The sequence below is a fragment of the Podarcis bocagei genome, assembly GCF_964188305.1.
Source record: "Podarcis bocagei genome assembly, chromosome: 12".
NCBI lineage: Eukaryota > Metazoa > Chordata > Lepidosauria > Squamata > Lacertidae > Podarcis > Podarcis bocagei.
The window spans coordinates 12,263,841-12,286,037 of NC_138137.1; the positions used below are offsets into that span (position 1 = coordinate 12,263,841).

Consider the following 22,197-nt stretch of genomic DNA (forward strand, 5'->3'; position numbering starts at 1 on the left):
ATGTTCTCTTTGGTAGCCTCCTCTGTGTTTCATATACAGTGGTACCTCGGGTTACATACGCTTCAGGTTACAGACTCCGCTAACCTAGAAATAGTGCTTCAGGTTAAGAACTTTGCTTCAGAATGAGAACAGAAATTGTGCTCTGGCAGTGTGGCAGCAGCAGGAGACCCCATTAGCTAAAGTGGTGCTTCAGGTTAAGAACAGTTTCAGGTTAAGTACTGACCTCCGGAACGAATTAAGTACTTAACCCGAGGTACCACTGTAAAGGTAAAGGTAAAGGTACCCCTGCCCATACGGGCCAGTCTTGCCAGACTCTAGGGTTGTGCGCTCATCTCTCTCTATAGGCCGGGAGCCAGCGCTGTCTGCAGACACTTCCGGGTCACGTGGCCAGCGTGACGAAGCTGCTCTGGCGAGCCAGAGCCGCACACGGAAACGCCGTTTACCTTCCCGCTAGTAAGCAGTCCCTATTTATCTACTTGCACCTGGGGGTGCTTTCGAACTGCTAGGTTGGCAGGCGCTGGGACCGAGCAACGGGAGCGCACCCCGCCGCGGAGATTTGAACCGCCGACCATGCGATCGGCAAGTCCTAGGCACTGAGGTTTTACCCACAGCGCCACCCGCGTACCAGTGCCCAAAACAGAGCAATTTCTGAAAACAGCACTTCTGAATATGGACGGTCTGATTCTGTACACAGCACATCTGAATTCCAAAAGCGGCAGTCACACCACCGAAGGGATGAGTGGCTTGCCCTCACTGGTGCTCCTTTTCCTGGGGAGGTCATTTCTCCAAATTCCTGCAGTGGATAAGAGAGTTGTTCTCTGAAGAAGATAAAGGATTCTCTTCCTTCTAAATCTATTAGTTTGGCTTGAGGGAGGTCTTTCACAAGCAAGAAATGCAAAAAGAAACAGAAGCTTAAATCTGAAAGCCACAAAAGGAGGAGATGCCATATCTCCTTCCACTGCAGTTCTGTGGGATGTCTTTCCTCAGTATCCTCCCCTGGTTTCTCTCCAGTTGAAGGGCAACATGTGGGTTGTGGCGGGAGCTAAGGCAATTACATAGAATTCAATTTAGGAGAAATTGTGGCACCAACAGAGCAAACTAGAGCCAGATGGGGATGCGCTTTCTGAATCTGAGCAATCGGTTGCTATGGAAGGCAGTGAAGTGGGAGAGTTATCTGAGGAGGAGCTAGAGTCCACTAGCTCTCAGGGCAAGCATTTTTCTTCAGATGTTTATCCTGCCTTGTTGGCAAAAGCTAGACAGATTTTACAGCTTAATGAGGAATTCCTTGTTGAGCCTGAATCTTCTAATGAGTCGTTGGCTTCTGGGGTAGAAAAGGTATTTCCTTCAGCTTCATCTAAACCCGTTACAGTGCCCTTTCCACTAGCCTTTGATAGTGTTTGGAAGGTGGAGTAGATCAGTCCTGATAAGCTGAAACGGAACCTCAGATTGGCTGGGAAGCATTATACGTTCCCCAATAAAATTATGCAGCAGATCAATTTCCAGCACTGAAATAGCCTGTGGTTGCCCTGGTTTCTTCTGTTGTCACTCCTTATGAGGAGAAAAGAGGGATGCAAATGATTCCTTTGATAAATTAGTGGTGGACACATTGTGCAGGAATTTTGAGGCTGGTGCCTTCAAGTCTTCAGTCACCACCTCAGTCTCTGCTAGGGCCAGATATATGTGAGCCGAGGGGTTGGGATCACAGCAGGATATCCGTAAATCAATTAAGGATGGACTTATGAAAGCCTCTCATATGTCAGCCCTTATGCCTGTTGCGTCTCTGGATACGCTGCAGTTCAAAGCCAGGTCTATGGCTGCTACCACTTTGGCATGTTGGGACAGTTGGTTGTGAGAGTGGAAGGTGGATCCCAGGCACCTGGTGACCACCCTTCCCTTTTCAGGCGTCAAACTATTTGAAGAACCACTGGGAGAACATCTTGTGGAAACACAGGATGAGAAGAAAGCTCTTTCCACTGCCAGGAGAGAGGAATGCAAGGGGAAATGGAACCAGTCCACTTTCCCTTCCATGTTCCTTTTCCAAGTCTCGAAAGTATTTGGGTTACAGGCCAAGATGAGATAGTCAGGGCAGGGCAGCTAGAAGACCCTAGCCCTGATCTTCTCAAAATCCTGCATTCTCAGAGGGGCCAGGAAAACACATCACAGCTTGCTATCAATCTGTAAATATGGTGGTGGCCGGGGCACTACATTTTATCAACCAGTGGAGCAATATCACAGATAGATGAGTGTTGAGCACTGTGGTAGCAGGGGTTTTTTTAGGGAAGCATCATCTCAAGATGTTAGGAGTATCCTCCACCATCATCTTCAAACATAAATTCATTGTAAAATAGATTTCTGGAAGTGTTGGCCTGACTGCAGAAGCTGCAAGTTTGTTTCTGGGCTCAGCTCAAAGAGCTGGATTTGATCTTTAAAGCCTTATATGGCTCAGGACACCTATGGCTAAAAGACCACCTTTTACCACATGACTGGACCCTGAGATCATCACTGGAAGCCCTTTTCTGTCTGCCATTTCTGAAACAGGCCTAGAGGATAGTAACAAGATAATTGATCTTTTCTGTAGTAGTTCCCTTACTCATCTTCTGTCTCCTTGTTTGTCCTTAAGGTTTGACTTGCTCTTCAGTCCTGACTTTTCACTTGCTTCTTGATCCTGCCTCCTGGTTAGCCCTGAGGTTCTTCTGACTTGCACTTCTGGGCTAGCTACTGGCATATCCCATTCTTCTTTCTCGTGCCACATCTTTACTGTCCAGGGCCCAGCTGTGACAGGCAGCTGGGGGACAAATCAAAAGCAATGGGCAATCTCCTGTTTGCACAATCAGATGTGGCTTTTTTCTCACACTAGGATAGCATTGGATCCAAGCCTCTGGCTTCAGGAAAGAAAGTTCTATTACATCATTTTTACCATTATTTTCCCTCAGCATAGCAGCAAAAGTATTAAAATGCTGGTTTAAATTCTAATTAAAGTCATACATTTTAAATCTAGAACTTTTTTTGTAGCGGGCGGGGGGGGGGGGGCAGGGTTAGTATTGAGTTTTAAAAACAAGACCTACATATATTTATACTGTTTCTGAAAGAGCCACGGGTTATTTTGTAAGTAGACTGGTTTGCCTTTTTCTGTACAGCATAAGTTGCTTGTGATCAGTTTCAGACAGGGCGTGATTAAAATTCACCACACGTAGTTGTCGTTAGGACTCACATCTGGGTAGCAGTGCAGCAGCATATTGCTGAAAGCAAATAGTCTAGCAATTTTGATCGATAATAATGGAGTCTGAGAAAACACTGGAGGCATGAATAAGATTCCATTAATAACAAAAGAGGGAGAAAGAGATGTCTAGTGCAGTTCATTTAATGCAGAACTCCCCTGAGACTGAAGTGGGGATTATTCTTGCTGCCCTTCATATTCGACACAGGTGCAGAGGACGCTGATTGGATGACTGGCATCTCCATAGCAAGGATGCTCATACTCATGAATAAGAGTCTAATTATATCTTAATGATCTCTACTGCAAATAGGAAAACAAAATCTTCGCCTCTGCAAATTGTTACCTTAGTATAGCTGCAAGACTGGAGAAATTTAAATTATCCTTCTCTAATCTCAGGGGGATGCATTGTGAAAAATGAGGGTTGTTTATAGTAGAAAATTAAATTGCTGTAAAAGCTTATTTCAATAGACAGGAGAGGAACCATAATAAAATAATTTTGTAAAAATGGAAGTGAGAGCATGCTTAATGGAACATGATTAGATTTAATTTTCATGCTATCACAATCATTAAGGTGCATTATCATTCCTTACACCTAATTTAGGCTCTTTACCAGTCTCACAGAGTTACTTTTCCATGAGGCACTGAAATACATGTTGTGCTGGAAATAAAAATGACTAATAATGCAATATTGATATGTCCTCTTGAAAACATGGTTGCAGATCTTAAGTTGAAAACATCCTTAAGTGCAATCATCTGTTTATATAAACAAATGCTTGTAGGGAAAATGAATTTCATGGAATAACACGAAGTTCAACATTTATGTGAAGGCTTCAGGTGGTGGTTTGTTTCATTAGCAAGGGGAGTCTCAATCACCAGTGCACATTTTCTCTCAAATTAGATCTGGCTTATCGTGCTTCCCAAGTAATCAAAGCAAATATTGTTGTCTACTCCCGAACAAAAGCCAATTACTTTCATTGATTCCTTACTTGTTTTACTGATTTTCAATAGCTATTGAGTATATAACTTTAGAAAATGGAAGTTACCTTGCCAATTTATAAGATCCATGTTGCACTTGACTCCAAATCCTCTGATTTCAAACGGATGTTCTTGCTAAGTTGCCCATGAGTTTGTAACATGGTTGTAGGTTTCCAGTGGTGAGTAACTTTACTACCTCATGCTTCATTGCTTACATCTTAGCAGAGGACCAGAGCCTTTCCACATGATGTAGGCCTAGTTAAGTATTTCCATTACTGATCAATTATATAATCACATTGTTGAAATCAAACATTTATAAATCCCTTATGAGGTGAAGTAACCATCTGCACTCTCTTTCCCCAGTATTAACTTGCACCATAAAATCAAAAACAATAATAAACAATACAGTTTTGGAATCCAAACAATTAGTCATATATTTTGGTTCTGGATAGGCATCAAAACCTGAGCTCATCTTATACATAGAACAGAGCTACAATCTGGGTAGAACAGACAACTGCCACATCCATTGACTGAGATGGCTCAGTTGGTGGAGCATGAGACTCATAATCTTAGGGTTGTGGATTTGAACCCCCATTGGGCAAAAGATTTCTGCATTGCAGGGGGTTGAACTAGATTAGTCTACGGGTATAGGGCAGTATACAAATAATTTTTTTTAAAAAAAATAGATTATCCTTATGGTACCTTCTAACTCCACAGTTCTATGATTCTGTTTCACTGTGGGCAAACTAACATACAGTTGCAGATAGGTAGCCGTGTTGGTCTGCCATAGTCAAAATAAAAAAATTCCTTCCAGTAGCACCTTAAAGACCAACTAAGTTAGTTCTTGGTATGAGCTTTCGTGTGCATGCACGTGTGTGTATCTGAAGAAGTGTGTATCTGAAGAAGTGTGCATGCACACGAAAGCTCATACCAAGAACTAACTTAGTTGGTCTTTAAGGTGCTACTGGAAGGAATTTTTTTATTTTAACATACAGTTGCATTACTCTCTTTCATCATGGCTACAAAATAATTTATTTCTCAGACTTTGCTAGAAACTATTGGTGGAATTCAACATTGCACTAATATGGTAGTTCCATCAGCGCAAGTATTTCTACTTGCCAGACGGAACTATCTCCCCTCTCCTCCCCCTAACCCTCCAGAGCGGATTTTGGGAAGAAGAAGACACCTGCAGTAAGACAAGAGTCTGAAGTCTTCTACATTACTAGGGATAAAAGGATAATTAGTCATGGAAGTGACGTTTTAGCCCTTTGTCACAAACCAAATGTAGATTCATTCTACAATTTTAATTAAAAATATAATATTAATTTATTACATTGATATAAAATATATAATATATAAATAACATATATAAATAATACAAATAAAAATTTATACAATAGAATAGCCACCTACCTTTAGACTGTGATTTTGGCTTTCTGGGTGCTGGTAGGAATAAGGTAAAGGTAAAGGTACCCCTGCCGGTACGGGCCAGTCTTGACAGACTCTAGGATTGTGCGCTCATCTCACTCTAGAGGCCGGGAGCCAGCGCTGTCCGAAGACACTTCCGGGTCACGTGGCCAGTGTGACGAAGCTGCTCTGGCGAGCCAGCGCAGCACACAGAAACGTCGTTTACCTTTCCGCTAGTAAGCGGTCCCTATTTATCTACTTGCACCCGGGGGTGCTTTCAAACTGCTAGGTTGGCAGGCGCTGGGACCGAGCAACGAGAGCACACCCCACTGCGGGGATTAAGACCGCCGAGCATGCGGTCGGCAAGTCCTAGTCGCTGAGGTTTTACCCACAGCGCCACCCGCATCCCTTTGCTGGTAGGAATAATGTATACCAAATTCAGCATAAAACATTGCTGCTGCTTATTTTTTCCATAGACAACCAGTAGAGACATTGATGCTTGCTTTATTAGTTTTCACACAAATGCTACACCAAACAACCTTTTAATATGTAAGACATAACCACCACCCCCACACCATTTCTAGATTACTGTATCTGTAGAAGACGATATGAGGACTTCACTCCCCCCCCCACACACACTCCCAATAATTATCTTGTTTGCCAACAAAGGTCATGTAGAAGCTCAGAGAGAGAGATGCCCCTAGTAACTGCAATTTAACCAGTGTAATTTCATTAAGTGGAATAACATTACTGTGCGAAATGTCATGGCACCCTATGATTTAGTTAAATTATATACCTGAAATTAACCCTAACAGTGTGTATTGATCTGTCAAAGTTGAAAGATAAATACGAATCTATTCTCTTAGGAGCTTAAATTGTTTCAAAACTCAATAGTACTGACAAATGTTAAGATCTGATTCATTAACGTGGAATACATAGCTAGGTTTCTTGGGGCGGGGATCCCTATTTGTTTCAAAATCTTAAAAATAATTTATTCCATCATTCTGTGCTGCTTAAAATGTAAATAAAAAGGCTAGTGCCCTAAAAAGTATTAGTTTTGGTGGGGGTTTTTTTCCCCTGAATTCCAATTTATTTATTTATTTTCCTTTCCTTGTTATACCCTTGGTATTTCATAGCTGGCCTGTTCAAGCACTGAAGCAATTAGTTTTGAGAAGGCTGATTCTTCAGGGTCCAGTGCTTTCTTGCCTTTCATTTGCTGAAGCTGTACATTTTAATGAAGTTGTTTCATCTGTGTTGCCAAACACTAGAATTTTGCTGCTTCAGTTCTAATTATCTCTGCTGGCAAATGCTATGTTTTATTAAAGCTGTCAAGAGCACTGTTCATTAAATGTCCACAGTCTGTGGTGTCGTACACACAAATTAGATCAGCTTTGCTCATTGATGGATTGTGTAGAACTTAAATACTTTCTACACAAGCCTTAGAATCCAATGTAACAGCCACAAGCAACTCTATATGTACATATGAGAAATACCTATGACTTCATGATACTTAGGGCCGATTCAGACATGCAGAAACTGATGTGGCGGTACTTTCACAGTAGTGTGTCATCTCAGATTTCATGCGGTGGCTCAGTTGCCACTTTCCTCAGACTTTTTGTGTTGTTCCAGGTTGTTTTCAGCACTCCACTGCTGGCTCAGTGTCCACAAACATGCTTCATTGTGCACTGGTAGAATAAAACTATGTTTTTCTCCATGGCGTATTGGTCTAAACCATACACAGGAGGCACTGATGGAGCAAGTATAAAGAGCACTACGCCATGTCTACTTTGAGACAGGGCTGTTTATGCAATCTTAATGCAATCTTAATATTTTAAACAGCATCTATACAACATTATTTCATTAGACCGCTGTGTAACCGTTGATTGATTTTTGTTCAGAGAAGTGTGGTATCATTAAATGTTGTCAACCTTGTGAAAGAATTGGAGAGCTGCACATATTTTTCTCTTTTATACTGATACATTATAAAGTTGGATTTTATTATCTTTTTATCAACTATATGGTGCATTGGACACAGACTGACATATTTATTACACCAAATTGAAAGTATTTAAGGCAGGGGTCAGCAACCTTTTTCAGCCGTGAGCCGGTCCACCGTCCCTCAGACCATGTGGTGGGCTGGACTATTTTTTTTGGGGGGGGTAATGAATTCCTATGCCCCACAAATAACCCAGAGATGCATTTTAAATAAAAGGACACATTCTGCTCATGTAAAAACACGCTGATTCCTGTTCTGATTTGAACATGCTCCTGTTTGCAGTTGGTAATAGACAGAAGCGTATCAGAGTGGGCAACTGATGGACACACAGATTACTCACTAACTTTACTTGTACAGTGGTGCCCCGCAAGACGAATGCCTCGCAAGACGGAAAACTCGCTAGACGAAAGAGTTTTCCGTTTTGGAGGTGCTTCGCAAAACGAATCTCCTATGGGCTTGCTTCGCAAGACGAAAATGTCTTGCGAGTTCCTGCGGGGGTTTTTTCCTCCCCCCCCCTTTCTAAGCCGCTAAGCCGCTTATCAGCTGATCCGATAAGCCGCTAATAGCGCTAATCCGTCAATGAGCTTGCTTTGCAAGACGAAAAAACCACTAGACGAAGAGAATCACAGAACGGATTCTTTTCGTCTTGCGAGGCACCACTGTATTTCTGTCTTATGACTTGAAGAAGTGCAGGGGAGGTTAGTAGAGACAAGTTAGGACTCGTCACCTATTCTACTCTTGGGAAGCTTCAGTGTGAAGGCTTCAGACTATTCCCACCCCTTCTTTCTTCCAGAAGATGGGATCACAACCACATGGGGCCCATCATGAAATGCTTTCCAAGTAACAAATACTTTTGTTTGACAATTATGAGGGTTAGCTTTCAGAAATAAATCTGCCAGATTATTCACCTTTTTTATTTTAAATGTTTATACCTGCTTTTTCAACCTGGGCTTCCAAATAAGTAAAAATAAATATACAAATTAATATAAAGTGCAGTTAAAATACATCAAAGCAGCAGCCCTAGTCCCTAGACACACCATCCCTGTATTGGTACTGTCTTGCTGTGTCTCAATGGTGTTCATTTCCCTCTAAGAACCTCTGGGGAAAGCATAACTTTCTTACCTGTCAATTTCTGTTCAGAGAGGCTTCTGAAGGGCATTCTTCTTGTTCAGGGTTCCAGGAGAGTTTAACATACTGCTGGGTGATCTAGATCCTTATAGCTTCTGCTGCCACCATATATGGGGGAATGTAGAGGGGGTGTTTTAGATTCACTTCCATACCTTGTCTCCCGGGCTACTGTTTGCCTACAGTTGATAATGTATGGCTCAATGCATAATGTGTAGTAGTCTTGAGTTTTGTTTTATATGTTGTTGATTTTTGAGGGGTTTCCTGATACTTCCAGTTTTGCCTGGGGAGTGGTGGGTGGTTTCTCCTAGCAGAGGAAGCAGGTTTGGATGGCTCTGTCTGTGAGCTCCAATAGGAGGTATCGTCCCACAGCTATTCAATAGCTCTGAACACATATTCAGAGGTAACAAATTTATGTTTTCTTCTGATGTTCACCACCCCTTCCAGCTTCTTCTGTTGTCCTCCTTTGGAAAATTTTAGATCTGTAAAGATCTGTTTTATAAAGTGTTGTACACCTTGATGATACAGCGGTAAGGTAAAGGTAAAGGCACCCCTGACCATTAGGTCCAGTCGTGACCGACTCTGGAGTTGCGGTGCTCATCTCGCTTTATTGGCCGAGGGAGCTGGCTTACAGCTTCCGGGTCATGTGGCCAGCATGACTAAGCCACTTCTGGCAAACCAGAGCAGCGCACGGAAACGCCGTTTACCTTCCCACCGGAGCGGTACCTATTTATCTACTTGCACTTTTGACATGCTTTTGAACTGCTAGGTTGGCAGGAGCAGGGACCGAGCAATGGGAGCTCACCCTGTCGTGGGGATTTGAACCGCCAACCTTCCGATCAGCAAGTCCTAGGCTCTGTAATTTAACCCACAGCGCCACCCGCGCCCCTGATACAGTGGTATAAACATTTAAATAAATAAATCATATCAGTAAATGGGCATAGTCAGTGTTGTGATACACGCTTCAAAGTATCAGTAAAATTAGTTGAGTTCTAAACTGCCGGTGGACTATTTTAAAGTTTTATTTGCTAATGTTATGCTAGGTAACCGGGCAAGACTGAGTGTGGGACACATACATGAACCTGAAAAGTGGGGAAACTGTCAGAGAACCATCAAGAGCCTCTTCTCTCGTGGGGGTCCTCAGGAAGTCATTGGGGAGTGGGCTTTGAACAGCCAGATAAAGATAACTCCCTGGAAGGGTTCAGGAATGGCTGTGAAGTGTATAGATTCCTTTGTTCCTTTTGACAGCAATCCCCCCATTTGACCCCCCTCTTTTTCCCTGAGGCAACTTGGATTGTAGATTGCCTGGTATCCAAGCACAAAGCACTTGCTTCATCAATTGAAAATAACAGAAAATATCTAATACCTTTTTTAGGATTGGCAACAGATTTTGAGTTATCATATAGGAGGAAGTACGTTGCCTACTTATTTAGTTTATTGTATTTTGTCATCACATTGGGACACCATTTGGATTTACGTCCTCTGCTACAAAAATGGCTTGGGCTGCTCCTATAGTTTTGATTGTTTACTTTTGTTGCAGTTAGAAAATAAACACTAAAAGCGCTGCTGTTTAAATTAATGGTTACAGGTGGCAAGTATCTTATTTGATTACATCTATACATTTTCTTCATATCTGTGATTGTAGCCACAAAGTCAGATCTGGAAATATACATCAGGACTGTATATTGGAACTTTGCTTCATTGCCATTCTTTGTATTGTAATATGTGCAATAGCAAGTTTCATTATGGTCAAAGTTAATCTGTTGCATATCTAGAATAAACATTAGCTAAGATAGGCACGTAGTATCAGCTATTTTCAGCATCAGGTGTTCCTAGAGTCTTCATCACCTTCTGGGCTTCCTTTTCAATGTGACTTAACCTTTTGTACTCTTGGAAGGAAAATTCTTATACAGATATGTTTTCATTGCAGGAACATCAAGGTGCACTTCTGGGGAATACAATGCAAAATGCAGTGGCAGTCTTGAATAACCTGGTTTCCTGTAGGAAAGCAAACATGACATTACTTTATGAGCAAGGTATGTATTTTAACACTGTTTCACTGTACACCTATTGTACACAAATATTTGGCAGTACAGTGGTACCTCGAGGTACATACGCTTCAGGTTACAGACTCCGCTAACCCAGAAATAGTGCTTCAGGTTAAGAACTTTGCTTCAGGATGAGAACAGAAATTGTGCTTCAGCAGCGGCAGCAGGAGGCCCCATTGTCAGGTTAAGAACAGTTTCAGGTTAAGTACAGACCTCCGGAATGAATTAAGTACTTAACCCAAGGTACCACTGTATGTTTCTTCAGAATGTGACTTAGGAAGAATAATCATCTCAGAATGGCTTCCATCACTGGTGATTTCTCCTTAATTCCAGAATTTAGTATGCTGTCAACACTTACAGAGTCAATAACTTTTAAAAAATTCCCCACAATTGCCCTAGCTTAAGGAGAAGAGACTCTAGGCTTGTGGGGTCTACTTTCCTTTTTACTAGAAACACAAGATCTACCAGTAAGAGTCAAGTGTAAAATAGTGGCTGGTGTGTATGAATAGAACTAAACTCATAGCCCATTTTAAAAAAGCACTCCCAAGTTTTCCTCCATGTTTTCTTTGGACTTCTCTGCACTTGAGTTTACTGTGTGTATCTGAAGCTGCTTGTGTTCCCATTTAAACAGCATCGTCTACATAATGTCTCACTCAAATAGTTTTAAAACATCATAAAAATTCTAACAGTTTAAAAGCAATCTCAGCCAGTGACCTCGGGGTTGCCAGGTGGAACCCTCACAGGGATGTTATTCATATGTCTCTAGAGTGTTTGGTTTCTTTTTTTACTTAGATAAAGTTTTGTTAGTTTAACCCTCAGATTTTGTCTGATGTGCTGCTCTGTCTTGCTGCCAAGCAACTACATTTGAAAAGCAAATCAAAGAGCCTAGTTAGTTTTTGCATTTCTTTCTTTCTTTTTGTCTAAGAATTTGTGTGCATCAGATGAAGGATATTATAGCATGACATCCGGTTTACCTGTTACACACATTGCATGATGCATCTTGTTTCTTGACTTTCTGAACTTTTAATGTTTGTCTGTTCAACTGCTCTTACAGCTATAACGGGGGGGGGGGGGGGCACAGGACTTTATGCTTTTACCATGCTGTTCAAAATGCACTTTTTTCATCTTGAGCAACTCTGGATGTTTGAAGAACAGGGGAAATTTTTTTTTAAACTTTGTGAATCAACGCTGAGAACTGTATTCAGCAATGTTCAAAAGCACACTGTCTCATCTGAAATTATTCAAAGCCAAGAAGTCAAAGGTTACCAAGACACTTGGAGAAAAATAAAAGAAATCATTTTAAATAGTACCACTGTGATTCTGTTTAGGAATTTGAGTTATCTAATTATTTAATTAATAAACTCCCTTTGAAGAGATTTAAATAAAATTGCATATCACCAGAGCCCAAAATATAAATGCTTTCTTATCATATAGAAAGATATGTAAGATAACTTACAATTTATTACACAAAAGCTACCAGTCTACAATGCCTGCATGACAGTAACACACCAAGCCCAAAACAGCATCAAAAATTAATAAGCATGTTGCTAATTGGCACAAAAAAGATTGATGGAGATAGTTGGAATATATTTTAATTGCATGCAATACAAATCTAAGCATATTAACTCAGAATTAAGTTGCACTGAGTTCAATGGGAGGTATTTCTCAGTAAGTGTGCATAAGATTGAAATCTCAGTCACTCAGAAAAAAAATGTTTGTCTACTCCTTGCTTATTGACAAAGGCAATTTGGAATTGGGATATTATTTAAGGGTACTTGGTACTATTGCTACAGTGACTTCACTTGTACCATATGTGAAATGTTTCTCTACCAGAAACTGTACTGAATTTTGTGCACACAATAGAAGTTAAGATATGTTGCTTAGTGATTGTCATGTGAAGTAGCAACCTTATCAACAAGCCTACAATCCTTAATAATAATAATAATAATAATAATAACAACAACAACAACAACAACAACAATATATATATATATATATATATTCAATATCCCACCCATCCTACTGTGTTTCCCCAGCCACTCTGGGTGACTTTCAACATATATAAAAACACAACAAAGCATCAAACATTTTAAAAAAAATATCCTATACGAGCAACAAAGAAACCAACAAACCAATAGAAACCAATAATAACAACAATAATAATGAGCATTGTACGTGGAGTCAAGCCTATGAATTTACTCTAATTAGTCACTTTTTAATATCAACTAATACTTTAAAAACAAAGTTTTAAACAAAATATTTTGAAAACAGTGCAGCTTAAATGCAAATAAAAAAGGGAAAAGAAATCAAATTCATCCGAATAATAAATAGTGATATTTATCTTTTAATCAGTTGTTATTTTGGAAGGTGAAAGATGTAAATCAATGCAGGAATAGCCTGTTGGTGTCATTGATATTATAGCAATGGAGAGAAGTTAACTCTAATGTGTTACTTTTTATCTTCAGAAATTGCTGCACAATAAACCATGAATTATAGGCTGTCCCTCTATTTTAGAGTTGCTGTACCTGCTGAATATTGGATACTAAAATAAAATTGAATTTCCAGAGTATCACCTAAATTGTCATAACCATCATGTGGCTTGGAAAGCGGTTGTGTAAACAAGCATCTTACACACATTACTGTGTTAAAGCTTCCAAAGGCAACTTTCAATAGAAATGACTTGTCACAGCTGTAAATACATGAAGAAGACCTTTAGTGAAATCACGAATGAGAGCTTGCAGCAGCTGTTACATCCAAGATTGTATTAAGAGAAAACAATAGGCTCTTAATGCATGGGCAGTTATTAAAAAGAGGATTAGGTCTGCAATAAACCTTGGTAGAAGACACTTAATAACTCATTTACACCTCATGAAAGAAAGATAATAGTAGTCAACCTTCACGGGTGAGGTCCTCTGTTCCATCTTGTAGTCCACGGCTTTGACTTTTAGTCAAATGTCAAGAGATTAATTAGATTTCAAATGTCTTTGTGCCTGTCGTATTCTTAAAGTCTGTTAAATCTTGCATCCTTAAAGTGACTCCTCTGAGAGCGGCAATCCAGCATTAACGCTTTTAATCAAAAAAGGTCATGTGTCAGCCTTTTATATTTTTAATATATAATGGGCAATTTTCAAAAGGTTCTGAGATCCTGATAAGCCCCAAAGAGAGTACAGCATGCTTAAATGCTTGCAGGACCCTTCCTGTATGTATAGGTAATTTTATTACAAGTCCAGTCTCCAGAGTCAACTTTATTTCCTCTTCTGTCAGCCCTTACCCAACTCCTACATTACACTGTCATTGTTGAATAGATCTTGAATTTCCCATGATTTCCATTTCCACCCGTTAAGCACAACCTTCCCTTGAAATAATATATACTATTTTGAATATCTTACATTAAGAATGTAATATTTTGTGGGCCACATTGTGAATGGATTTAAGGAAGAAGCAGCATCAGTTCAATAAAGTGCCTGATTAATATGCCGTTTGGTCCAGAATCATAGGGTTTTTTTCTTAAACAAAGGAGTTCAAAAGTTGCAACGGAGAGACATAGAGTAACACAGAGGGCCATTAAATAGGTCACTTTTGTAGTTATCTAATTGGGAGCAACTAAAGTGTTTTGCTTTTCCAGTAATTCCTGCTTTTCAGAGATTAATACTATTTTTAATACTATGTTGAGATTTTTAAAAAGTTTTAATAGTGGAGCTCTTGACTGTTTGATCTTTCATCATGGCTTGGGCACAATCTGAACATGTAAATATCACATAGGTGATATGAAGTTTCTGACTGTGTCTCTTGTACCACAATCCTAGACCAGGCATATAAGTGGACAGTGTCTTTAGGGGGAGGGCTGTACCTCAGTGGCTCAGAATGTGCTTTTCATGCAGAAGGTTCAAATATTAATTTCTGGAATCTTCAATAGTTCTGGAAAAAGATCAGTTCTAAAACTGTGGAGAGGAGCTGGTATTCTGTTAAATGCAGGCATGGCCAAACTTGGCCCTCCAGCTGTTTTGGGACTACAACTCCCATCATCCCTAGCTAACAGGACCAGTGGTCAGGGATGATGGGAATTGTAGTCCCAAAACAGGGGGAGGACCAAGTTAAGTTTGACCATGCCTGGTTTAGTTGATGATACAGTGAAGTATGTGTGCGTGCAGATATGCTTCTGTACACATGGTTTTGCTTTGTATGTGGCTGCCGCACATGCCAGTTGGAGAGTAACCATTCTCAGTTTTTGAAAGAATAAATAATGGGAATATTTTTGTTGAAGTGTAGTTAAAGGTTATACGTTGGAATCTAATGTTGACAGTGCCACTGTGTAATGTGTCAGATATAATTATAAAAACTCTCAGAAGTTGCTGGAGAGTAAATTCAAAATGTGGTTCAAAAGTTATCTAGAACAATCCCTTGTAATACCTGATAGACAGCTTTTATGGTGATTTTTGTCCAAAATATACTCTAAATCCAAGATCCATGTGTCAGAGAGCAATTAAGGCTTGCATAAAACTTTGAAGATGAAAAGTGCTAAACATAGTAAGAATTAAGTACTGTTAATTACCATTCTGCCATTCCACCTAATATCTTTATTCTGTGATATTTAATTGGCTCTACTGGAATTAGCACGTTTTGTAAAGCATTGAACTCAAACCATCCTTTAGAAGGACAGTTCACTTCAGTAAGGAGAGGACTTTTTATCCCATTCTTGCATATTTCTTATTTGAATTTGATTGTGCTCCATGCTTATGTCCTCAGAAAAGAAATGTTAGTGCTCAGCTATGTGTGGGAACAAGGGACGCGGGTTGCGCTGTAGGTTAAACCACAGAGACTAGGACTTGCCAATCAGAAGGTCGGCGGTTCGAATCCCCATGACGGGGTGAGCTCCCGTTGCTCGGTCCCTGCTCCTGCCAACCTAGCAGTTCGAAAGCACGTCAAAGTGCAAGTAGATAAATAGGTACTGCTCTGGCGGGAAGGTAAACGGTGTTTCCGTGCGCTGCGCTGGTTCTCCAGAACCATAGTCATGCTGGCCACATGACCCGGAAACTGCACGCCGGCTCCCTCAGCCAATAAAGTGAGATGAGCGCCGCAACCCCAGAGTTGGTCACGACTGGACCTAATGGTCAGGGGTCCCTTTACCTTTTTTATGTATGGGAACACTGCCCTCTGATCTGGGAACCTCTCCCTGCTAATCCCTGTGTGCTGCTACTCAGTAGTGAGTGAAATGTACTCCGTACCTCAAAGGTGGGGACCTTTTTTTCAGTCCGAGGGCTGCATTCCCTTATGTGCAACCTTATGTGGGCAGGATGCCAGTGAAAGGGAGGGTCAGGCAAAAAGTGGATGGAGCAGCAGGTGTGACTCTTGCTCTGTACACTCCAGCTACACAAAATTCAGACACATCATCATCAAATTTATTACCTGCCCTTTAGCAGCGGAACCAAGGGCAGGTTACAACAATTTAAAATTCAAAAGAAACATTTAAAACAGATTACAGTAACAGGAAGAGGTGAGACGCGAAAGTACATCTCAGGTGTCAAAGAACAGGGGTATCGAGGTGAATCTTGAGCATTTACCAAAAGCTGTATAGTGTATAGCCAGGCGCACCTCTAGGGAAGGGAATTCCACAACTTTGGGGCTGCTCTCCTGGGCCACCTCCACCCCCAAATCTCTGAGAGAGAGAGACAGAGCTACCAAGATGAGGGCCCCCTCTGCTGATCTTAACACCCTAAGAGGGTTTGTAGGGAAGGAGACAGTTTTTCAGATGTTTGGAACCTAAGTCATTTAGGACTTTAAAAACTAGCATAAGCATCTTGAATTGGGCCCAGAAACTCTCATTCCAGGCAAGCAAGGGGCATTAGTACAGATCAAAAACATGTTACAGCCAGGCAAAAGCCGCTGAGGAGGGCACAGAGCAGGGGCAGTTGTATGGGGAGAAGGTGTTGCCTGGGAAGAGAAAAGTGATGGCCCACAAAGAGATGGTTGTGAGGTCCTGAGGTTCCTCATTCCTGCTGTAGCTTCTTGGGAGTACTTTGCTCTGTTTTTGCTCAATATGTTCTAGGGTTCACCATTGTAATGGAAAATAAAGTAAAACCAGATTATGAGTTATTCTGGATTTCAGATAAAACACTGCTTTGTGCCCTTTGATTTCTAAAACCTGATCATGAATAAATATGCTTCCATATAATAAATTGAGAATGTATATAATGAGAGGCTTAACTCTTTCCCCCCACCCTACCCCACCTCACTGAAAATAAAATAAAAGGAGGGAGAATTTTATTTGTAATGTGAGGAGGGGACATAGAAGTACCTGTATGATAACTACGTTTACAAGTGTCTCCCAGAGTAAAATATGTTCTTTGCCCTCCAGATGCCTCTGTGAATAATTAACATGTCAGAAATTTATGTTTTTTTTCTATCCATAGAGCAAATTGTGTGTGTGAAGGGGCATGTTAATCTAGGCAATGGCACCTTGGCAGAAAGAGCAATATAAAACTCCAATACTGTTATCCCAATCTAATTCTTCTCCCTCCAGTTGCTATTAATTTATTTTTCAGATGCAGGGTATTATAATCACAAATCTCCCACATTGTGTCTGTTTTGGCCCTCAAGAAAGTGGATGTGGCATTCCAAGATAGCCTTTTAGACAAAGGCAGCACTTTGACCCATCAGGATAATAAAAGTTGGGGAGAGCACTTTGAAGAATAATAAAGCACAGCTGGGGCACTGTTATTTTGTCCATCAGTGAATGTACAAGAAGCATGATTTAAACATTATTGTAATAATAATAACACCTACTACTAAGCGTTTCTTCATCAAAAGGAATACACATAGAGGTCATGTTAGTCTTATATCTTTTCCTAAATATGAAATTGTGTAAGTAATATTAAGTGCTATGTTGTGAATAACATTAGATAATTTTCTGTACTCAATATTAGTTTGTGTTATTATTTTTAGGCCAATGCTCTTGTAAATACAAAATTATTTAGGGAAAACTTCTTAAGGGGCGGTGCCCCCAAAACAGCACAATGGACACCAAGTGCTGGCTGACCGAGAGGGAGAAATTGTACATTTTAAGGGTAGTGGAATGGGGGAAAACGATAAAAGAGGAAGGGACACAGGTATGAGAATGATTAAGAGAACCTTTATACCATAAAATTTGACACAGAATCATAGAATTGTAGAGCTGGAAGGGACAACAAGGATCATTTATTGCAACTCCCCGGAATGCAGGAATCTTAAGCCCAATATGGGGCTCGGACCCGTGACTGAGATTAAGAGTCTCATGCTCTACCAACTGTTGCAGCTTCATGTACTGGTTGACACTGAGAGCTGTTTTTTAAATGTCCCTGTGACAGAAGAGAGCTGCCTCTCGAAATCAGTGGAGAAAACTAAGATTTAAATGTAGCTGGGTTTAGGTATTTGTTCCCCCCCCCCACACCCATATTTAAAAGAACAAAAACAAAATTTAGACAAACCCAAAACAGCCCAATGAGGACTGTGCATGCTCAGTGGGAACAGAATGTTGACTCAGTGTTGGAGTAGGGGAGGAAAATGTGGGGATGGGGGGTTAGGGAATGAATTGGAGTACTGGAACCAAAGAAGTACTGCACAATGGTACTTCTTTGGTTCCAGCACTCCAATTCATGACAAAGATCAGGCAAGAATACATACAGAGTTCATATGTGGCATGTATAAGCAATAACTGAACTGGGACTGAAACTGCCTTGGTCGCACTGGTCAGTGATCTCCGGCGGGCTAGGGACAAAGGTGAGAGCTGTTTCCTAGTTCTGCTGCATCTCTCAGCGGCGTTTGATAACATCGACCATAACATCCTTCTGGACCGTCTAGAGGAGCTGGGGGCACTGTCATACAGTGGTTCCGCTCCTTTCTCCTGGGCCGTGTCCAGAAAGTGGTGGTGGGGGATGAGTGTTCAGACCCCTGGGCTCTCACTTGTGGGGTGCCTCAGGGTTCTGTCCTCTCCCCCATGCTTTTCAACATCTACATGCAGCCGTGGGGAGAGATCATCAGGGGGTTTGGGCTGGGTGTTCATCAGTATGCGGGTGATACCCAGCTCTACCTCTCTTTTAAATCAGAACCAGTGAAGGCGGTGAAGGTCCTGTGTGAGTGTCTGGAGGCGTTTGGAGGATGGATGGCGGCTAACAGATTGAGGCTGAATCCTGACAAGACAGAAGTACTGTTTTTGGGGAACAGGAGGCGGGCAGGTGTGGAGGATTCCCTGGTCCTGAATGGGGTAACTGTGCCCCTGAAGGACCAGGTGCGCAGCCTGGGAGTCATTTTGGACTCACAGCTGTCCATGGAAGCACAGGTCAAATCTGTGCCCAGGGCAGCTGTTTACCAGCTCCATCTGGTATGTAGGCTGAGACCCTATCTGCCTGCGAACTGCCTCGCCAGAGTGGTGCATGCTCTAGTTCTCTCCTGCTTGGACTACTGCAACACGCTCTACATGGGGCTACCTTTGAAGGTAACCCGGAAACTACAACTAATCCAGAATGTGGCAGCTAGACTGGTGACTGGGAGTGGCCGCCGAGACCATATAACACCGGTCTTGAAAGACCTACATTGGCTCCCAGTACATTTCCGAGCACAATTCAAAGTGTTGGTGCTGACCTTTAAAGCCCTAAACGGCCTCGGTCCAGTATATCTGAAGGAGCGTCTCCACCCCCATCGTTCAGCCCGGACACTGAGGTCCAGCACCGAGGGCCTTCTGGCAGTTCCCTCACTGTGAGAAGCCAAGTTACAGGGAACCAGGCAGAGGGCCTTCTCGGTAGTGGCGCCCTCCCTGTGGAATGCCCTCCCACCAGATGTCAAAGAGAACAACAACTAGCAGACTTTTAGAAGACATCTGAAGACAGCCCTGATTAGGGAAGCTCTTAATGTTTGATGTATTACAGTATTTTATTTTTTTTGGAAGCCGCCCAGAGTGGCTGGGGAAGCCCAGCCAGATGGGCTGGGTATAAATAAATAAATAATAATAATAATAATAATAATAATAATAATAATAATAATAATAATAATAATTATTATTATTATTATTATTATTATTACAAAAAAATTGCTGGCCTCCCATGCTTTAAAAAAAAGTGATTTGTTGTTGTTGCTTATAAATGCCACATGTGAACTCTGTGTGTATTCTTGCCTGATCTTTGTTATTATTCTAACAATATCTCACCATTATGTGAATTCCTAGATTCATGGGCGACTAAAATGCACAGGACAGCTGCTTTATGCCATAGAGAAAAGAACCTGTCTAAGCAAAGTCGTTACACTGCAGAAGTCTTATTCTGCTGTCTTCGAAGTGGATGGCTTGGAAGGCTTGTTTCGGTGCTGCAAAAACAAAACACATCTGCTTCCCACCACCAGAACAACCCCCAGTCTTTAGCTCAGGAAGGAAGACAGGAGGTAGCTAATCTAAGTACACCTTGCAGATGGAGGGGATGAAGAAAGACAGAGGTATTGCCAGAGTTTCACTGAGCTCTCCAAAGTGAGCCTAACTCCAAGGACCATGCCTGCTTTTCTCTCCAGCACCAAAGTTGAAGCTGTGGGAGGGAGCGTGGGTTTGTCTGCACAAGCTCAATGACCAAACACCCAAGCCTTGCAATCTTATATTTGCTTACCTAGGAGCAAGTCCTACTGAATACAGTGGGATTTCTGAGTGGCCATGCATTAGTTGCACTGAAGGAGATAGGAATTCATGAAGCCTCACAACCACCTACCGAAATTAATTATTATTTTTTCCATTGAGTTAGATTGCAACACAAGATTTCAATTAAGTATGGCTGGCTTTACTATACTGATAGTAAAATGTTCATATATAATGGAAGAGTAATATAAAACTCCAACACTTCTATCCCAATCTAATTCTCCCTCTAAAATATAATGAAAGAGTTAGTACTGTACATCATTTTGGAGTAGCAACTCCATCATGCACAAAAGACCCTATTGATAAAGTGGTAAATGGGTGTACCAGCAATTATGAACAATGTAAGCAATGATTAAATGTATATCTGTAATTTTGCAAAAGGTGCAGATTAGAAAACTTATAAATGGACTCCATCTGCAGAGCAAACTAGGAACTATGGTCAAAATAAAAAAAATCCTTCCAGTAGCACCTTAAAGACCAACTAAGTTAGTTCTTGGTATGAGCTTTCGTGTGCATGCACACTTCTTCAGATACACTGAAGAAGTGTGCATGCACACGAAAGCTCATACCAAGAACTAACTTAGTTGGTCTTTAAGGTGCTACTGGAAGGAATTTTTTTATTTTGACTATGGCAGACCAACACGGCTACCTATCTGTAATAGGAACTATGGGTAACACTACCTATGGTTACTTTAAACAGACCAGCTTGATGAACCATGGTTTGGAGATAATTGAATGAAAATTACCCATAGTATAACCACAGTTGGTTGTACTAGACAGTACAACAAACCACAGTTAAATGAAAACAAAAACAAGCTCTTCCAAACTCCTCCTGGCCCCGTGGGAGTAGGGGTAAATTATGCATCCCAGGGACCAGGCTGGGACAGACTAGGAACACCTGAGACTTCAGCTTTTACCACCCACCAGCTGATTTCTGTAGGCATTGGCTGAGTGAGTGAGTTCCCTAGTAGACCTAGCAGACTTTGGCTCTACCACCCATCAGTGAATGCAGCCTAACATATCTCATATGATTGTTCCAAGGATAAAATGGATAGGTAGAGAATCAAATAGCCCACCCTGAGTTTGTTGGGGGAAGGACAGGATAAAAATGTATTAAAATAAATAAGATGCTAAAAAAGGATTAGAACTAGAAATATACCAGTTCTCTGTTTATTGTTAGTTTTAATACTCACAGAGCCTCTTTTCCATTTGTAGGCTGTTTCCAATTAGACAAACACTGGGAAAGGAGGGGCACATTTCAAGAGGCCCAAATTTGTAATATGCTTTGTAGCACCATTGTAAAAACATGCTTCACTGAAGAAGGAAGTGTACCTGACAAGCATTACATTTTCCACCTTTGAAAGATTCAAGCCACGTGACAGTTCATAAATATTGCCATTATCTCTATTGGCCTCCTTAAGTACAACCTATCTGCTTTGAACAGTTCACTACAAGTCCTACAAGTCCCCAGTGCTGATTTGCAGGCACTACTAATTTGCATACTACAGCAGAAAACAAGCAATTAAAAGATAAAATATGCTGCATCATAAAATTCCTCTGTAAGCTTTACTAGGTTTTAATTATTTTCATATTTCACTAGTAACTGAAATATTAGGTTGAAGATCTTAGTACAGGCCTTTCCTTTTAATTCTTGGTAGATGAATTTCAGCAACTAAATTTGTAGGTCGGAGGCGGATTCTAAATATATTTTCATTACAGTACTTTAATTACAAAAGGGTGGAGGGAAAAAAATATTTACCCATCATGCAAATAAAGATAC

At 41.0% G+C, this 22,197-nt stretch overlaps 1 protein-coding gene across 5 annotated transcripts in view; it reads left to right on the forward strand.

Moving 5' to 3' along the window:
- The window catches only part of ULK4 (unc-51 like kinase 4), a 159,834-nt gene that overhangs the window by 70,323 nt on the left and 67,314 nt on the right, over positions 1 to 22,197 (forward strand). For all 5 annotated transcript variants that reach the window (XM_081164361.1, XM_081164360.1, XM_081164364.1 and 2 more), the window contains exon 32: positions 10,651 to 10,756. In XM_081164361.1, coding sequence (XP_081020487.1) covers positions 10,651 to 10,756 — 106 coding nt within the window. The remainder of the gene's footprint in view (positions 1 to 10,650; positions 10,757 to 22,197) is intronic.